Source organism: Girardinichthys multiradiatus, chromosome 15 (assembly GCF_021462225.1).
Source record: "Girardinichthys multiradiatus isolate DD_20200921_A chromosome 15, DD_fGirMul_XY1, whole genome shotgun sequence".
NCBI lineage: Eukaryota > Metazoa > Chordata > Actinopteri > Cyprinodontiformes > Goodeidae > Girardinichthys > Girardinichthys multiradiatus.
Genome location: NC_061808.1, coordinates 14,540,473 through 14,554,400, shown reverse-complemented (window position 1 = coordinate 14,554,400; position 13,928 = coordinate 14,540,473). Strand labels below are relative to the sequence as shown.

At 39.0% G+C, this 13,928-nt stretch overlaps 1 protein-coding gene across 1 annotated transcript; it reads right to left on the bottom strand.

Moving 5' to 3' along the window:
* Window positions 1–6,304: 6,304 nt before the first annotated feature.
* sod2 (superoxide dismutase 2, mitochondrial) lies at window positions 6,305–13,806 on the bottom strand. The gene is made up of 5 exons (XM_047387240.1): window positions 13,653–13,806; window positions 7,989–8,194; window positions 7,681–7,797; window positions 6,980–7,159; window positions 6,305–6,882 (listed from the first exon to the last, which is right to left on the bottom strand). The coding sequence occupies exons 1-5, from the start codon at window positions 13,679–13,681 to the stop codon at window positions 6,737–6,739; spliced, it is 678 nt and encodes a 225-aa protein (XP_047243196.1). The 5' UTR covers window positions 13,682–13,806; the 3' UTR covers window positions 6,305–6,736.
* Between the last annotated feature and the right edge of the window lie 122 nt (window positions 13,807–13,928).

The following is a 13,928-nucleotide window of genomic DNA, read 5'->3' as shown; positions in this document are numbered from 1 at the left end:
ATCAATATTATTCTGTTGCAACACACAAAATACAGCAGGTGACACTATGCAAGACCTGAAAGGCAGATCTTTAACATCTTGGGGGTCCCATTATGCTTCAAGCTTGCTGATGGTTACTAAAAGAAAAAGGTTTCCCTGGCACATTCATTCTTTGGATAAGTGTACCCATAGTATATAGGCTGTATATAAAGAGTCTTTAGCAGACGTGGCTTAAGTGTTCACAAAAGCATGTCAGGATAATAGCACAAACAAGTACTTTTAATTTGACACGGATAGTTGTTCTTGGTCTGAATCGCAGCATGTGTTTGCAGAATGCTTTAACGCCAGACAGGTTCCAAAGTGTTTGTCCCTGACCTCAAAAAAGATAAAATACAGCTGTGATTTTACAACATTAAACCCCTCCTTTGTTGTTCTGCTTTATGCTCAAAAATCTAATGTGACCATCTGTTTCAAGTATTAGAATATGAACAAAGAACCTGAGATAAAAGCATAAACTCTCACATCAGTGCATCTGCCAATTACGGAAAGAGTGTTTCCATTCACCGTTGGACATAAAAACCTTGCAACAGCACAGCAAAAATTGGAAATAGCTCAAAAGAATAAGAAGTTGGGCCTCAAGTGGTAATGCTGATTTAGTGAGCCAAATGAATCATGAAGCTCTGAATCAATTTGATGTGATTATTGCTCAACCTTTAGATTCACTAAAAAAAAAAACAACTTGCAATTCCCACGATGAAACCTTTCGGGGTAAACGTCTGGCATCTTAAAGGAAACTGTATTTTCAGACAAAACTGTTATGAAAGAATAATTTTCAGGTTTTCTAATTATAAACGAAAGGCTTACTGAAGACATCATCAGAACAGAGTTCTGTGTTCCAGTCTGGAGACATTAAATTGGATGACTCACTTATTTCTATATACTTCTACAACCTATTAAAGTGCACATTGTTTTTATTTTTCGGGGGTGACAACCAGTAACACAATTTAGTTTTAATTGTTTGAAAATTCACTGGTAAAATAACATACACCTTGAAGGTGTATGTAAAATGTAAAATTGTTGCGTTTGTTATTACATTGTGAGCCAGATATCGAAAACACTCCTAAAATATGTGGGCAGTGACGTCTCCGGATGAAGCATTTACATTTATGACAAATGTTGAAGTATGGAGGGTGTCTATTTTGTGCTTCTCTGTGCCGTGACGGAATTTTATTATTTATAAGTGTAAAGTTTAAAGTTGAGTTTGTTTTTTTTCATCACTGGTCTCTGATGGGGAAAAAACAATTACCAGAAAATGTAAAGAAGGAATTAGGTGTCATGTTCTAAATACCAGCCCATTTCCCCTGTGATATGGTATACACTTACACCTGCCCTCATAAATAAGCCTACCAATTCCCTTTATCTTCTTAATTCAGTAAAATTTGCTTCAAAAGCTTGGCTCACACAATTAGTTTATGGGAAACTGAATGAGTCACCAAATGCTGCCAATAACTTGAAATTATAGTTTTTGTGTCTGTCTGTTGTTGTTGTAAAATACCACCTCTGAAGAGACAGATACGTGACTTCAAGTGGGATCAATGGTGGGCCAGGAAGAGTATTCCCAGGATTAGATCCAGTCTGCTGTGCATGAAGGACGGTTATTGTATTATGGTGTTCTAGCTGCTGGGAGTCATCCAGTTTCCCTGAGCTTTCCCCTTCGTCTCTCTTTTCCTCTGACATCCTGAACAGGCGGCCAAAAAGGGTCTGCTAAGTGCTGACTCTCGCACAGCAGGAGAAAAGAGACAGATTCTGTGAGTAAATCATTTCACTCTCAGGGTTAAATCCAAAAGATTTTTATTACATTACACACCAAAGGGCCTTAGTTGCGTAGATGAGTAGTACACTACTTCATGAAGCAGTACCAAATAATGGTAAAGCCAGAAAAAATGTGGAAAGAAATAATTACCAAACAAACTTGATCAAAGTGCTTTTACTTTCATGTTTCAAAAAGGCTTCTCAAGTACTGGTTATCATGATCCTATAAAACTATTCTTCCATTTAGGGATACAAAGCTCTAATGTTTGCAGTCATGATCCCTGCATGAACCACATTTTACAATAAGTGGAGCTTTTTATTTTTCAGAAAGAAAACTGAGATTTCCGTGTGGATTTTCCAAGCTTAAATCAATCCAACATGAACCCAAATGACTTCAGTCTTTGCAGTGATTTATCCCGCCATGCTGCCTAAAGGATGTCCCAAGTCGTTGGACGGAGCAAAGACCAACTCTTACATAACTGTAAATAATTTAGCAGACGCAGTCACACCCCGTTACTAAAACAATCTTTTCCTCACTTTCAAAGGCAGACTTTCTCAAATTCAAAGGAGAGTTGATGAAATTTACTGTATATACCTTTACTTTATTCTTGCTCTTGGGAATGTACATCTGTCTGCATGGTGTTTTCACTGGCCATGATGAATCAATCATCCACAGACTGGAGTACTAAACCTTCCTACAGAGTCTCACAGCTTCTGAAATGTCTGGTTCCTGGCACTCAACACCTGGTTGAGCATTCAGATGCGGGCTGAGACCCAAATGGGTGCCCTGAATTTTTCTCCAACAACATATCTGCCAGGAACAGTGGACGCCAAACCCTGGAAAATACTTTTTTTAATGCTGACACTATTTCAGTCCAAGTAGGAGAATGGCAGCTTGTGAATGATCACACTTTAATCAAGGATTATATTTAGTATGAATCAAACTAACATCTACTTTCCTATATCTAAAAAAAACACAAACAGAAACATTTAAGAGGAAACAAGAGGAGGAATTTAGAGCCACCTTGGAATAGGTCAGCCTCTCCCACTGGAACCAAAGCAATAGAAACAACAAAAGAGTGCCTACTGTGGTCCGGAAATCTAATCATTGGTTCACTCACACAGTTGACAGCATCATTCAAGTTCTGCGGCTCCAACGGTCCTGTTTCTGAAATTGTCTGATGGGTAAATTTTAGCACAGCTTATGTTCTCATTTAAAGCTCACTCAAACTGAAAGGCTGTTTATTCTGGTGTAGGATATTGTGGTGGTTTCTCATTTTAAGCAAAACAAAAAAGCTGCAGGAATTTTACACAAAAATAGACAAGTGAAACACTTATCCATTACCAAATCTGAACAGGGTGGTCAGTCCTTGTTCTGACTTGGCTAGGCAAGGCTTCTTGCTAATTTTGGATTATTTAATGTTTTAGTCCAGCGGGTGTCCAAGGTTTTGGCCACGTTCAGAATTTGCCAAGTTCAAAGTATGGGTCACAGCTTGTTTTGTCGCTGGATGTTTGTGGTCCCACATTTTATCCATCCATTTTCTTATACCCGCTTCTTCCGTACAGGGCGTGGGGGGACTGTGGCCTTTCTCCAGCGGTCTTTCTCCAACAGTCATGTTTTTGGACTGTGGGAGGAAGCTGGAGTACCTGCAGTCAAACCCAGGACATTCTCGCTGCAAGGCAGCAGTTCTACCAACTTTGCCACCATGCAGCCCATCCCACTTTCCATTAACTTTAAATGAAAGCAAAAATAAAAAGAAAAACTGAAAACATATGACTAATAAAATACAAGATCTTTGAATTGTGCTCAAGAAAAAATCTCAGTGATAATCTCCCCCTAGAAACTTACAAATTGTGTCCGTCTGTGTAGGATGCCTGTGCTGGAAGGTCAAATTTGTACTATCCTTGAATTGAAATCAGGGGCCAGAGAAAAACATTTCAGGGGCTGCAAGTGGCCCCATGGCCGCACTTTGGACACCCCTGTCTTAGTCTCCCTCAAAACTCTGCTACCTTGGGATACAGCGACTTTCATTGAAAAGATTCATAAAGCTGATTAGCCAATCAGAGGAAACTTATGGGAAACATGCATTCATGGAAAACTGATTTTGTTTTTTTTTTGCTTGTTTGTTGTTTTTTTTAATCAAACTCTTTGAACTTAGGAAGACACCAAGAATATAAACCAACTATCCTTGATAAAACTATATCCAGATGAATGCCTGTCAGTATGTTAAGGGGACAAGACTAAGCATAAAACTTAAGGCTCATAAAAGCTTGTTTATATATACTAAAGACTCAAAATGCCATCTGCAAGCAAAAGATCTTGTTATGACTAATCTAAAACGTCAGTCAAGGATATTTTGATGGGAATTTGGAGCAATACAGTTCCTGTGAATGAAAGGTCACATGTATATGTTGATGCTTAGTACATATGTTTAGATATTTTTATAAATTAAATAACCATTTAATGCAGAAGAAAATAAATACAATCTTGTGTCTGGCATAGCTGGGCCAGTTCCATAACTAATGTCTTGACAGTGAAAAAAACGGATGCAAAACAAACCCTCATTCCGGTATCATTGCATGCCTGCGTATCCCACAGACATTTAGCAGCACCAGAAACCGAGCTTGTGTTTCAAATGATCTCTGTGTGTTGTGGGTTTGAAGAAAGCTCAACCAAATCTGGGCAACTGAGAGGAAATAAATACTTTAGAATGATATTTGCCCAGCATTTTCAAGTGCTCATTCCAGAGGTTGGAGATTCTTCATTCTGTTAAAATACAATCTTTTGTACAAATAAGCTTCAGCAAAAAGAGTGGGCCATATTTAGTCCTCTTATAAGCTAGTAAACCTTTGTTTTCAAGGCGTAGCATTAACAAAATATCAACAGCATTCTGCTGGAAATGTGTCGGAAAACAAAAGACTGGAAATAGCAAAAAAAAAAAAAAAAAAGTGTATATCAAATTAAAATTAACCATTGCAGAACAATTAATACCAGGTATTGGGTTGGATGTTCGCTAGTAACTGATCTGAAAATCTCAGTATGAGTCATTGCTATAATAGCTGTTTGTTTCAGCAAATTTGAGCTTGGAAACACTGCCACCTGCTGGACCAAAGGAAAAGCGCACCAAGTAAGGCCTCTAGTTTCTTCATACAATATTACACGTCAGTTTGAGTGAACTTTTTCAACTACGGTTTCTTTATGACAGGCAATTTTTATGATAATTTTTTTTGACTGAATTCAAGCAAAGTCATCTTGGTCAAACTTTAGGAAAACAAATCGTAGGAATGTTTAGAAAATGACTACTGGCCATTAGGTAGCAACCCAGAAACCACAAAAGAATTAAAAAAATATCTTCCTCTGCACTGACTAAACAAGTTCCATTGTAAAAACGCATTAAGCATGCCCCCAACACAGAAATTTGTTCTCAGACTGCACTGGCTTCTGAGGTAGAATGAGGGTCAGTGATTTCTGTCATCTACCTTCAGAACTAACTCAGGTTTTTTTTTGATTGGGCAGACACACGGTCTACTTTTAAGTTTACTCTTGAAACTTTGATTTCTTTAAAAGCTCATAGCTAGTGTCTTAGATTCTCCTGAACACTCCTACTATTTTCTATTACTACATCGCTTGAAATTATTGCTCATAATGTTGATTCCCATTGTTTTTCCCATTGAAAGCACACCTGGATCATTGCATCTGTGTTCAACCGTGCCTTTCCTACACAAATCAATGGAAGCAGGTTTGGTGCCATTATCTTTGTGTACCCTTTCCCATAGGAGTGCTCCTGGACCAGTGCTTCTTCAGTAACTCCTCCTTCCCATCTTCTCCACCTTGAGGCAGCAGATACTGCTCATACTTACCCTGGCTCTTCTTGAGTTTAATCCTGTTAGAAGTGGGCGGTTTTCCTCTGATGCTTCTGGCTAATTGGCTTAATGCAATTGGCCTGGCTTCCTTACAATTTTTTTTTTTTACCAACTGGCATTATACAAATGACCCTAATTTGACTGTAATGCATTTGGGATTGAAGAGAGGCAAAGGCAAATTAGTGCCATTCAAATCAAAAACAGAGCTGAATCTCAGATGAAAAATTAGAATTATATAAAAAGAACTCTGAAGTAGCCAAAGTCTATAAACCTACCCATATTAGGTAATTTGTGCATCTCTTAGACAATGAAGAATCCACAGCTAAACAGCCCCATCTTAAAACCAAGGCAAGTTACCATTATCTCCTTAATGCAGCCCGTGTTTCTGGCATTGAGATGGAAATATTACCAACTTTCACTTAAACATAGTGGCAAACCAATCTACTCCAGCAAGACCATGCAAATTGCCTAAACCAGTAGGATTAAAGTATCAAATTAACATATAAAGATGACCTCCGTCTCAGATTTCAGTATGAACGAACATTTGTTCAGTTAAATGCTGGGCCAACTACAATGTCTAGTGCACAACTTATAAATTACCCATAACCAGAATAGATATTCATAAAAAACAAAAACCAAGTCAAGCTTGTACAATTGAAATACTATTTATTATATTACATGAAATACATGGGGAGCAGTTACATTGTCTGATCCTAGTGTCACTTAATTGCGCAGAGATTCACATTTAAGTATGCACTCCCGTGGCACTAGTTACATGGGTTTAAATAACAAAAGACAACTTCTATGTCAAAAGGTGGCCAATTTTTGTGCGCTTTGTCAAGAGTCTGGTGGTTTGCCTTTGCAGAATTCATGGGTGTTTGCTTAGATTTTCACATTTCTTTCCTTAAGGGAAATATGGTTTGCAAAAACACTTTAAAGGGTTTACTTTTTTATTTATGAACAGACCATCTTTGAGTTTAAGCTTTAAGTGCTGTTTCACCAAAAAAAAAACATTTCCATTTATTGGATCAGGTTTTGATAAAAGGTGCAGTGGGCGAACGATTAGGGATTCTTTTTTTTTTTACTTTTTGGCCATGTGCAGACGATCCTGCACGTTCTCCCAGTTGATTACATTCCAGATAGCCTTCACATAGTCAGGACGCACATTCTTGTACTGGAGATAGTAAGCATGCTCCCATACGTCAATGCCAAGGAGAGGGATGAGACCTAAGGGATACATTTTTTTTAATTTTTATTACATGACAGCAGTACACCAGAGATTGATGGTCCTGTCTCATTAACTTGAATCCCATTTTAAACGAACCTGTTGTCCCCTGCAGCGGATCCTGGTTAGCACAAGCAGCAATGCGAAGTCGTCCGCTCTCCTTGTCGTAACCAAGCCATCCCCAGCCTGAGCCCTGTACTGCTACCGTAACAGCTGCCATCTTGTCCTTCATCATCTGGAACGACCCAAAGTCTCGCTTGATGGCCTCCATCAGCTCCCCTGCAAAACATCAAACAAATGGTTTTTACTTTAAAACAATAGCAGCCATAATCAGAAAAAAGAACTCTAAAATTTACTTGCAGACTATAAAGTGGATTGTTAGCAACAAGTGGAAGACTGTCTCTGTGGAAAAGGGTATTTGCAAATTGTGCTCTGTAGCACCGACCTGAAGGTAAAAAAATATAAACAGTTTATGTCCAGGTGTATGGTCTGCAGAGATGTTAGCTGCCATTTTCCTGACCCTGGACTTGTATAAGTCCTAGATGGAGGATTAAGTTTTTAAGCTACCCAAGAAGTGTAATGCATTTCCACACATTGTCAGTTAGCACATGTGGTTTCCCCCAGCTAATCTAGGACAGAGAGATAAAAAAATAACAAAAAAAATGCAATCAGTCAAATCGGTTTCTGACCCCTTGGTGTATTCACATTTAATGACCACTATTATTTTAGCTTGGGAACAATAAATAATCTTAAAGTAGGAAAATTAAATGGAAATCAATAAATTTGTGTTTTTGACTTACCTTGGGGCTCACAACCTCCGTTCGGCGAGAGATTTGTCCAAAAGATGGTGTGATTAATGTGTCCCCCTCCATTAAACTTCAACGCGGGCTGAAGGGCAACTTGTGCCGTCACATCTCCTAAAAATATGTCATACACACAGATTGATAAATGTCAAAATTTAAGACACGTACAGCTTACAGAGGTTTGGGGGAAATGTAAAAATGAACCCATAATAAGGATGTCCAAACCATCCCCATTATAAATCTTTTAGAATTATATATGAAATCCTGGAGAGTTCTTTCAAACTAATTCAGATGATTGATTGTACCTTTTGCAAGAGCCTCTTGATATTTCTCCTCTGTAACATTAAGGTTGTTGACATATGTGGCATGATGCTTGCTGTGGTGCAGCTGCATTATCTCTGCACTGATGTGAGGCTCCAGGGCTCCATAGTCGTATATAAGGTCAGGAAGTGTGTGCTTCTGCCTCGACGTAGTTATCTGATTAATGCTTTGGCTGAGGCTGGCAGCACACCTAGAAAGAAAACAAAGGAAAGTGAACCAGTTGTTGATGGCATATAAACCTAGAGGGAACATTTCTACATTTTTCACTTTACAACTGCAAACTTCAAAGTATTTTACAGTGATTTTATGTGACAGAGCAATACAATAAAGTACATAATTGAGAGGTGGGAGGAAAATGACCCATGGTTTTATTTTAATTTGAATAAAACAAACAAACAAACAAAAAAAGAGTTATGTGCATATGAATTCAGTCCACTTAACTCCGTTACCCTAAAATAAAATTGAGAGCAATCAAATGCCAAGATCCAGAAATCACCTATTTAGTAAAATGAGTGTAAAAAGTGTGTAATTTAATGTTAGTAGAAATCCAGCTGTTCTCTGTGTGTCGATGTTTAGAGAATACAGTCACGAAGACCAAGAAATACAAAAGAAAAGTAAAGAATAAAGTTATAGAGAAATTTAAACTGGGATTAGGTTTTGAAACATTTTTTGAAGCTTTCAGTTGGTTATCTGAAAATGGAAACCTTACAGAGACATGGTAATCCACCTAAACTGACAGGACAGGTAAGGAGAGCATTAATTCGAGAAACCACCAAAGAACAATGATAGGTGTGGAGGAGCTTCAGAGATCCAGAAGTTAGGTGGGAGAATCTGTTGAAATGATAACTATTAGTAGTGAACTCCATAAATCTGGCCTTTATGGAAGAGTGCCCAGCAGAAGGCCTGTCAAGTTTGCAGCAAGCAGTACATTAGACGCAGCAAAGATGTGAGGGCAGGTGCTCTGGTCATATTTGTTTGTAAGGTAAGGTAAGTTTATTTATATAGCGCTTTTCAGTAACAAGACATTCAAAGCGCTGTACATGAGGAAGAACAATTACAATACAATCACAAAGAAATTAAACACAGATACAGACACAGAAAAACAAATCAAATGACACTAATAATCCTTGGGAGTAATAATAATTAATAATCCTTCCATGTTTACTGGTAGAAATTGGTTCCAAGCCACTCTTAATAATAAAGCATCTTATGCTAAAGAAAGATGATAATATTGATAGTCTCATCATTCCACTGAATTCTAACTAGTGAAGCTGAGTCACTGGAACAAAACAACTTTAATCCACATATTCAGGTGCTAATAATATATTGCTTTTACTGGTACTGAAGTTGAACTAAGTAATAACAGTTCATTGTAGACTAATTAAGAAAGCTGGGTCATTGGTGTAAGAGCAGGCTAAAGTCCAAATCACTAATAATATTTAGTTTTCGCTGGTAATCCTTCTGATAAAACAAAGAATCTATGAAAAGTAATGAAATCACACATCTAGGTAAAGTAAGATAGGATGAAAAAAAAAATCATATTTCAGACTCTATTCTTAGCAGAATAGAGTCTGAAATAGTACAAAAAACCTCAGCAGGGGTAAGCAACACACACATAAGTAAAGATTTATCAAGGGTACGGTGGAATCTTGAGGGTGTGAATATATAAGTCTGAGTGTGTTTGCAAGAATTAGACAGTCAACACTGATAGAAGCGCCATTGTCCTTGAGAAGAGAGGTGAAAGTTTTATCAAACGGCCGCACAGTCCTATCAGCACACAGCTGGTAGGGGAGTGCTGGTGAAGAGCGTCGTGTTTATACAGGTCCTTCTCAAAATATTTACATATTGTGATAAAGTTCATTATTTTCCATAATGTCATGATGAAAATTTAACATTCATATATTTTAGATTCATTGCACACTAACTGAAATATTTCAGGTCTTTTATTGTCTTAATACAGATGATTTTGGCATACAGCTCATGAAAACCCAAAATTCCTATCTCACAAAATTAGCATATTTCATCCAACCAATAAAAGAAAAGTGTTTTTAATACAAAAAACGTCAACCTTCAAATAATCATGTACAGTTATGCACTCAATACTTGGTCGGGAATCCTTTTGCAGAAATGACTGCTTTAATGCGGCGTGGCATGGAGGCAATCAGCCTGTGGCACTGCTGAGGTCTTATGGAGGCCCAGGATGCTTCGATAGCGGCCTTTAGCTCATCCAGAGTGTTGGGTCTTGAGTCTCTCAACGTTCTCTTCACAATATCCCACAGATTCTCTATGGGGTTCAGGTCAGGAGAGTTGGCAGGCCAATTGAGCACAGTGATACCATGGTCAGTAAACCATTTACCAGTGGTTTTGGCACTGTGAGCAGGTGCCAGGTCGTGCTGAAAAATAAAATCTTCATCTCCATAAAGCTTTTCAGAAGATGGAAGCATGAAGTGCTCCAAAATCTCCTGATAGCTAGCTGCATTGACCCTGCCCTTGATAAAACACAGTGGACCAACACCAGCAGCTGACACGGCACCCCAGACCATCACTGACTGTGGGTACTGGACACTGGACTTCTGGCATTTTGGCATTTCCTTCTCCCCAGTCTTCCTCCAGACTCTGGCACCTTGATTTCCGAATGACATGCAGAATTTGCTTTCATCCGAAAAAAGTACTTTGGACCACTGAGCAACAGTCCAGTGCTGCTTCTCTGTAGCCCAGGTCAGGCGCTTCTGCCGCTGTTTCTGGTTCAAAAGTGGCTTGACCTGGGGAATGCGGCACCCGTAACCCATTTCCTCCACAAGCCTGTGCACGGTGGCTCTGGATGTTTCTACTCCAGACTCAGTCCACTGCTTCCGCAGGTCCCCCAAGGTCTGGAATCGGCCCTTCTCCACAATCTTCCTCAGGGTCCGGTCACCTCTTCTCGTTGTGCAGCGTTTTCTGCCACACGTTTTCCTTCCCACAGACTTCCCACTGAGGTGCCTTGATACAGCACTCTGGGAACAGCCTATTCGTTCAGAAATTTCTTTCTGTGTCTTACCCTCTTGCTTGAGGGTGTCAATAGTGGCCTTCTGGACAACAGTCAGGTCGGCAGTCTTACCCATGATTGGGGTTTTGAGTGATGAACCAGGCTGGGAGTTTTAAAGGCCTCAGGAATCTTTTGCAGGTGTTTAGAGTTAACTCGTTGATTCAGATGATTAGGTTCATAGCTCGTTTAGAGACCCTTTTAATGATATGCTAATTTTGTGAGATAGGAATTTTGGGTTTTCATGAGCTGTATGCCAAAATCATCCGTATTAAGACAATAAAAGACCTGAAATATTTCAGTTAGTGTGCAATGAATCTAAAATATATGAATGTTAAATTTTCATCATGACATTATGGAAAATAAGGAACTTTATCACAATATGCTAATATTTTGAGAAGGACCTGTATAACATCCAGGAGATATTTTGTCGATAGCCAATTAGCAGACGTTGCCAAGGCCACATTGGGGCGCCAGATTTAGAAAAACAATAGATGTTGTGGTTCAGGCAGTTGTGAATTTCCAACTACCTTAAGAGTTTTACTGGTATGTCTCAATTGCGAATCCAAATAGCCAAATTTCTGGTACTTTCTGCAGATCTGGAGCGTACAACTTCTCCAAGATTATATCCTTTAACCTCTGAGTCCAACCGCTGCCAGGCTGCGATTCTGTTCAAGAATCGTGTCCAGCTTGCGATTCTGCTCTCTTAACATTTCAGTCTGAGTGTTGATCGCTCTACAGACTCCATCCAACATCGCAGGCAGCTTTGGAATGCTTTGAACAGCTGCCCACGTTTTGCGAATCACTCGATAAGCCAGGTAACCACCAACTCCAAAAAGCAGAAATCCTGTTATCAAAAGTCCAAATATGTACACGTTCTATGTCCTCGACCGACATCGTAGTCAGGCACACAATCTTCCACTGCTGCCAAGAATCCATTGTGTATCCAGAGAAGAACGTCCCGTCTGGACAAGAGGGTCTCCTTTACCCTGTCTTCCCATTGAAAAGAAAAAAAATTATCAATAACGTTGAGAGTCCAGCTGACCAAATCCATAATTTAAAAGTTTGGAGGATGTGCAAAGCAAGGCTGAGAAAAATACAAACAAAAAGCAGAAGCAGGGATCTGCAGGGATGGAGGGAGAGACACGCGTCTTTTTAATATTTCACCTCTCTGCCAGCTCAGACGCTTTTCTCCTAAGCTCCCTGCTTGCTTGCATTCTTTTACTCCCAACTTTTTATCTCTTAGCCAAAATTACGGAAATATTAGACTAAAACAACTTCTTACCAGCGACTCCCAAGGATTATTATTTTTTAAAGGACTTTGATGTTTTTATAATCGAACTCGAAAGCAGGGCAAGTTGACGCCAGCTAATCAGCACAAAATGCCTCCCTTCACCACAGAGGACTTCGACAAACTTTTACAGAAATTGGCTGTTTTGGAAATGAAAGAGGTAGTAACAAGGTCGTCCTTCTATCACCTAAAGAACATCTCCAGGATTGAAGGACTAATGTCTCAGCAGGACCTTGAAAAACTAATTCATGCGTTCATCTTTAGTAGAATTGATTACTGCAACAGTGTCTTCACAGGTCTGGGTAAAAAGTTGATCAGACAGCTGCAGTTGATTGAGAACGCTGCTGCCCGCGTCCTCACTAGAACTAAGAAAGTGGAGCACATCACCCTGGTTCTAAAGTCCAGACACTGGCTCCCTGTAGCTCAGAGAATAGACTTTAAAATACTTCTGTTAGTCTATCAATCACTGAATGGCTTAGCACCAAAATACATTACAGACTCCTCAGTGTATCAACCACCCAGACCTCTCAGGTCTTCTGGCTCAAATCTACTCTGCATACCCAGAACCAGAACTAAACATGAAGAAGCAGCTTTTAGTTATTATGCTCCACTAATCTGGAATAAACTCCCAGAAAACTGTAAAAGTGCCGAAACCCTAAGTTGCTTTAAATCAAGATAAAAAACGTATTTGTTTAGAGTGGCCTTTGACTGTACCATCTAGGCATGATTAGTTGCGTTTTCAGTCCAATTTTCCTTTCATTTTCTTCATCCATCATTCTATTCTCTTTATTTTCTTTTTCTTTTTTAAATTACCTCTGTTGTTTGATTTTATCATTTGATTTGTTTTTCTGTGTCTGTAACTGTGTTTATTTGCTTTGTGATTGTATTGTAATTGTATGTACAGCACTTTGAGTGTCTCGTTGCTGAAAAGCGCTATATAAATAAACTTACCTTACCTTACACCGAGAGCAAGACGTTGTGGTAGTTAAAATGTCCAAAAAAAAAAAAAAAAACATAACTGGGTTAAAAAAACAATTTCGCACAATGTGGACTAAAAAAATGACATATAGATTAAAATGTTAGGATTCAAAAGAACTTAGGGCCTGGTGTGGACTTAGCCTTTGTTAAGTTGGATAGACTTCAGCTAAATGGGTCTGTGGCTTCGACTACTCTTTGCTAATCTAAGTTAGCATCTGACGAGCTAACTGTTAACATTCAACACACAACTGTTTCAAGTTGGGCTTGACTGCCGCTAGCAAGACTGAGCTGTCCTCATTCTCTATGCAGTTTGAGCTGTGCTATTCCCTGATAGTTTTAAGCAGAAAACTGCCTTACCTGCGTATTTTTCCAACTCTACAAAGCATTCTTCTCCTAGATCTCTGCAAGCATATAGCAAACTGGGAGTAACTGTAACTGCCCTTGAAATGTGTAACTTCAAGTTGACAGCCCAGTGGACGAAACCATAATCAGCAGATAGGGGGGATTCATGAAATGCGTAGGACTTATATTAGCTTCAGCATGGACACCAAATTCCATAAAATAGAAACATGATACGAACTACACACTAGAATTGCGATTTTTTAAATATTCTGACCATGTCCCATTTTAACT

Coding starts and splice junctions, on each gene's coding strand:
- sod2 (XM_047387240.1), bottom strand. CDS start 13,681: ATGCTTTGTAGAGTTGGAAAAATACGCAG. Junction 8,195..13,652: donor AGAGTTGGAAAAATACGCAG/GTAAGGCAGTTT, acceptor TTTTCTTTCTAG/GTGTGCTGCCAGCCTCAGCC. Junction 7,160..7,680: donor CGGAGGTTGTGAGCCCCAAG/GTAAGTCAAAAA, acceptor GATGTTTTGCAG/GGGAGCTGATGGAGGCCATC.